This window comes from Budorcas taxicolor, chromosome 14 (assembly GCF_023091745.1).
Source record: "Budorcas taxicolor isolate Tak-1 chromosome 14, Takin1.1, whole genome shotgun sequence".
NCBI classification, from domain to species: domain Eukaryota; kingdom Metazoa; phylum Chordata; class Mammalia; order Artiodactyla; family Bovidae; genus Budorcas; species Budorcas taxicolor.
In genome coordinates this window covers 14,927,701-14,933,549 of record NC_068923.1, presented here as the reverse complement: position 1 = coordinate 14,933,549, position 5,849 = coordinate 14,927,701, and the positions used below count along the sequence as shown (strand labels likewise).

At 48.0% G+C, this 5,849-nt stretch overlaps 1 protein-coding gene across 1 annotated transcript; it reads left to right on the top strand.

Annotated features, from left to right (window-relative positions):
- Window positions 1-4,136: 4,136 nt before the first annotated feature.
- Window positions 4,137-5,319, top strand: LOC128059636 (lymphocyte antigen 6H-like). The gene is made up of 4 exons (XM_052652040.1): window positions 4,137-4,170; window positions 4,411-4,467; window positions 4,719-4,850; window positions 5,147-5,319. The coding sequence occupies exons 1-4, from the start codon at window positions 4,137-4,139 to the stop codon at window positions 5,317-5,319; spliced, it is 396 nt and encodes a 131-aa protein (XP_052508000.1).
- Window positions 5,320-5,849: the final 530 nt, after the last annotated feature.

Below are 5,849 nucleotides of genomic sequence, written 5' to 3'. Positions count from 1 at the left end.
TAGACTGGGAAATTCCATAGGTAGAGGAGCCTGATGGGCTACAGTCCATAGGGTTGCATAGAGTCAGACACAACTGACTGACTGAGCATGCACCTATGACAAGCTCACAGCTAACATCAGACTCAATAGTGGAAAGCCGAAAGCATTTCCTCTAAGATCAGGAATAAGACAAGGGTGCCCATGTTCAACACTTTTATTCAACATAGCATTGGAAGTCCTAGCCACAACAATTAGACAAGAAAAAATTTTTTAAGGAATCCAAATTGGAAAGGAAGAAGCAAAACTGTCACTATTTGCAGATGGCATGATCCTACATACAGAAATTCCCAAGTTCAGTTCAGTTCAGTCACTCAGTCGTGTCCGACTCTGCGACCCCATGAATCACAGCACGCCAGGCCTCCCTGTCCATCACCAACTCCTGGAGTTCACTCAAACTCAGGTCCATTGAGTCGGTGATGCCATTCAGCCATCTCGTCCTCTGTCGTCCCCTTTTCCTCCTGCCCCCGATCCCTCCCAGCATCAGAGTCTTTTCCAATGAGTCAATTCTTTGCATGAGGTGGCCAAACTACTAAAGCTCATAAATGAATTTCATCAAGTTGCAGGATACAAAAATAGTATACATAAATCTGTTATATTTCTATGCATTAAAAATAAACTATCCAGAGAGAAATTAAGAATGCATTCACACTCACACCAAAAAGAATAAAATACCTGGGAAAAAATCTAATAGGAGGTAAAAGACCTACACTTGGAAAACTAGAAGATACTGATGAAAGAAACTGAAAAAGACACAAACAGATGGAAAGATACTGTGCTCATGGATTGAAGAATTAATATTGCTAAAATGATCATACTCCCTAAGGCTATCTACTGATTCAGTGCAATCCCTATCAAAACACCAATGGCATTTTTCACAGAATTAGAATAAATAATTATAAAATCATTATGAAAACACAGAAGAGCTTGGATAGTCAAAACAATCTTGAGAGAGAGAAGAAATAGCATTTCCTGATTTCAACCTATACTACAAAGCTGCAGCAATCAAAACAGTATAGTAGTGTCACAAAAATAGACAAATAGGTCAGTGTAGCAGAATAGAAAGCAGAGAAATGAATCCACACTTCTATGGGTCAAAATCTACAATAAAGAAGGCAAAAATATTCAAGGAGAAAAAGACAGTCTCTTCTATAAATGGTGTTGCAAAAACTGGACAGCTACAGAGAATTATTTGTAGTAATATCAACTTTCTCAATATCAATTATCAAAATAATCAAGATGGACTATTTCTCATACCGTAAAAAAGACTCTTGAGAGTCCCTTGGACTGCAAGGAGATCCAACCAGTCAATCCTCAAGGAAATCAGTCCTGAATATTCACTGAAAGGACTGATGCTGAAGCTGAAACTCCAATACTCTGGCCACCTGATGCAAAGAACTGACTCACTGGAAAACATCCTGATGCTGGGAAAGATTGAAGGCGGGAGGAGAAGGGGATGACAGTGGATGAGATGGTTGGATGGCATCACTGACTCAATGGACATGAATCTGAGTAAGCTCCAGGAGTTTGTCATGGACAGGAAGCCTGACATGCTGCAGTCCATGGGGTCACAAAGAGTCGGACAGGACTGAGCAACTGAACTAACTAATGCAAAAATAAGCTCAAAATGGATTAAATACTTAGATATAAGACTTGGAACCATAAAACTCCTAGAAGGAAACATAGATCACTCTTTGATCTTGGTCTTAACAATATTAGTTTGGATCTGTCTCCTCAAACAAGGGAAACAGAAGCAAAAATAAAGGGGACCAAATCAAACTTAAAGGCTTTCACATGGCAGAGGAAACCATCAACAAAATGAAAAGGCCACTTACTGAATAATAGAAGATATTTGTAAAGATGTATCTACCAAGGGGTTAATATCCAAAATATGCAAAGAACTCATACAAATAAACATCAAAAAATAAACAACAAGATTAAAAATGGACAGAGGGCCTTAATAGACATTTTTTCAAAGGATACATACAGATGGCCAACAGACACGTGAAAAGATGCTTATCGTCATTCATCAGGGAAATGCAAATCAAAACCACAATGAGATAACACCTCACACCTGTCACAAAGGCTATCATCAAAAAGACAACAAATAACAAGTGTTGGTGAGGGTGTGGAGAAAGGGGAATCCTCACGCACTATTCATGAGAATGTTAATTGGTGTAACCAGTAGGGAAGACAGTATGAAGATTCATCAAAATACTAAAAATAGAACTGCCATATGATCCAGGAATTACACTCCTGGATATCTATCCAAAGAAAAGGAAAACACTGATTAGAAATGGTAACATGTACCTCCGGGGTTCATTGCAGCATTAATCACAATAGTCAAGTTATACAAGCGACTTTAATCATTCATCAATAGATGAGTGGATACGGAAGAGGTGGTATATACACAATGGAGTGTTAGCCATAAAAAAGAATGAAATCTTGCCATTTGGAGCAATATGGATGGATCTAGAGGGTATTCTGCTAAGTGAAATGTCACTCAAAGACAAATACTGTGTGATTCACTTGTATGTGGAATCTGGAAAACAAAACAAACGAACAGATATACACAGGTGATTGTCAGGGAGTACGAAGAAAGGGCTGGGGGAGGAAAGAAATAGATGAGGGAGATTACGATGGACAAACTGCCAGTCATACAATAAACAAGTCACGAGGATGGAATGTACGCTGTGGAGAATGGAGTCAGTAACTATGCAGCTTCTTTGTGTGGTGACAGATGGTGACTGGAGGTGCTATGCCGGTCATTTTTAAATGTACGGTGATATCAAATCACTTTGTCATACAATGGGGACTGACCACCGATCACTTTGAAATGTACGGTGATATCAAATCACTGTGTCATACAATGGGGACTGACCTAGTACTGTAGGTAAATTACACTTCACAAACAAACTCATGGAAAAAGAGAACAGGTTTGTGGCTCCTAGAGACGTGGGGAAGGGAGATTGGATGAAGGTTATCAAATGGTACAAACTTCCAGCTGAAAGATAAAGAAGTACTAGGAGTGTCATGTATGACACAATTAACATGATTACCACCATCGCATGTTATCTATGAAAGTTAAGAGAGCAAAGTCTTTCATCACAAGAAAAAACATTTCTCTGCCTTAATTTGTTACCTGTGTGACTGAATGTCACGAAATGTCTGGTGCATCATTGCACGATGCATGTAAGTTCAACCAACCTGCACACCTCAAACTTATCCAGTGTCTCCAGTATGGTCACGACAGAGCTGAAAGGGAAAGCATCCTCCATTTTGAGTTCTTGCTCCAGCACTCGACTAGCATCTTCCTGTCCTAATCTGAACTCACACTCAAAACCAGCTGAAACTGGATGACCAGGTCAGCCCCTGGACTTGGAACAAAGTAACCCCTGAGCCCTGGAAAGGCTCTGCCCTCAGGTCCTGCCTCTCTCTACCTGTATCGTGGGGAACCTTTCTGGCTGTGCTCCCCCGTGGTCCACACGCACACAATGACCCCCTCTCTGAGGCCGCAGCGTGAAACACTTCTTCCTCCCAAGTCTTTCTTCACCCAGCCAACATCTCTCTCAGACAGCACCAGGATGGACAGGCAGGCTCAGCCCCACAGAGATCTCTGGAGGTGGAGCCTGAGAGGGCAGGAGATGGGTGGACAAACACTGCCTCCCACGTGTGCCTGGAGCAGCCCTCAACAGCATCCTCTTCATCCCACAGAAGGGCAGGATCCTCCTGGTCCATGTCCCTCATCAAGTGAGCACAACAGTGGGCTTTCTGACGGCAGAGCTGCCATGAAGGGGCTCACTGGGAAGACAGCAAGTGCTCAGGGAACCTGAGGACAAGTATACCCAGGGGGGACTCCCCGCAGCCATGTGGGGAATGCACAGAGGACAGCAGGCAGCCTGGGGCCTGGGGGCTCGGGCCCCAGAGGAAGAAGGGGCCGGGAGATGGACAGTTCTGAGAGGTCTCAGTTTTGCAGCTCTGAGGATTGGGGAGCTGCCCGGGTTCCCTCCTCCTAAGATCCCCCCAAAACAAGCACTGGTAAGGTGGAGAGAGGCTGGACATCTGCCCACAGGACACGCCTCCTGCTGGTCTGGGCCTGGATGCAGTTTGACACGTGGATGAGGGCGGAGACAGGTGAGCCCCACCCCGCGTTCCTATGGGTGGGGCTCGCGGGTTCTGGGGGTTATAACAGTGGGCCACCAGGGAAGGGGCACCAGATGCTGGCTCGCCAGAAAGAGTCTGAAGCCACTGGTGAGTAGATTTGGGAGGGAGGTGGGCTGGGGGGCCAGGCAGGGAGGGCTAGTCTTGGGGAGGGGAGGCAAGAGCCTGAAACGGAGGCACCCCGATGGGCCCACTGGCCTGTGTCGTCTCCAGGAGTCATGAAAGGCCCCCTTCTCGTCCTTCTGGTCCTCGTGCTGTGCACAGAGCTCGGTGAGTGCCAGGGCACAGGGACCTGGCCCACAGGGCATGGGTGGCAATGCCCTGCGAGAGGCTATGGTTGTGAGCATGGAGGGGTCTGCCTTCTGGGAGCTGAGAGGGTGGGAAGGGGCCCCAGTTCCTACAGAGGGCATGGAGGTGGTCACCCAGAGGGATGCTCCCACACAGCTCTTTCCTGCTGTGTGGGAGTCTGCAGCCGGCCTTGGGCCCTCTGAGCTTGGGCCCGTGTCCCTGCCTGACCCCAGCTCAGAGCCTGCGCTGCTACTCCTGTGGGACCCTCGGCAAATTTAGCGTTCCCAACCATTGCCCGACAAGCGAATGCGACTCAAATTCCACTGTCTGCTACACAGGCAACCTGAGCATGATCGTGAAAGCAGGTGAGTCCCTGGCATCCAGAGTGGGAGGATTGATGGAGGGGGTTCCTCAGAGAAGCAAGGGGCCAATGGCAGTGTCCCCTGGGGCAGAGCCCTGCCCTGCACCAGCCTTCCTCCGTGTCCTTATCAGTACAGAGACGGGCTAGCTCCAGCAGCCACCTGTGTCGGGAGGTGGTGGTGCTTGGTGGGAGAGGATGGGAATTTCAGCAGGGAATTTCAGCGCATCAGAGGAGAGAGTTAGTCAACCCCAGGAGGGTCAGAGGGGATGCCACCGCAGATGCCTCATTTTTTGCCCACAGACATGATTGAATTGGATATCAGGGGCTGTGTCTCTTCCTGCCAGACACCTACAGAGTTCATTAAGAGATTGATAGCCACATCTAAAGCTAAATTTGAAGAGTGGAACGTGATCTGCTGTGAAAAGGACCTGTGTAACGGGTGGTCCGAGCAAGGCCCAACCCCTGTGCCTTGACCAGAGGGCCCCTTCCCCGTCTGGGCTCCACCCTCCTCTGGCCCTGTGAGGAGCCCCGGGGCTCAGACTCAGGAGGGAAGGGGCACCATTCACCAGCGTGGCGCCAATCCAGCACACCCTCTCGCACCCACACACACACATGCACTCAAAGACTGTCCTGGGACGTGTCCCCACCGCAGGGCCCGGTCCTGGGACCACCCACTGCCCACTCCACTGGCCAGCCCAGCCCCAGGTGGCCTGTAGTCCACCTCAGCAAAAATAAATGCCTTCCACAACATCTTGTCCTTTGTATCTGTTCACTCCAGTCCAGAAGTGGTGGGGGTCCCTGTCACCTGCTTGAAGGGAGATCTGTTTCAATCCTGGGCAGGTTGAGCTCCTAGGGCCGTGGGTATACCAGGGGTGCTGGTCCTGCAGGGGTCAGCTCTTAACAGGAGTCGGAGGTACCCACTCTTCCACCTGAAGCATTTCCTCTTCCGCAGCAGAGTGGGAGGGGACCAAACTTCTCTGCCTTCTTCACTCCCTCAGCTGAG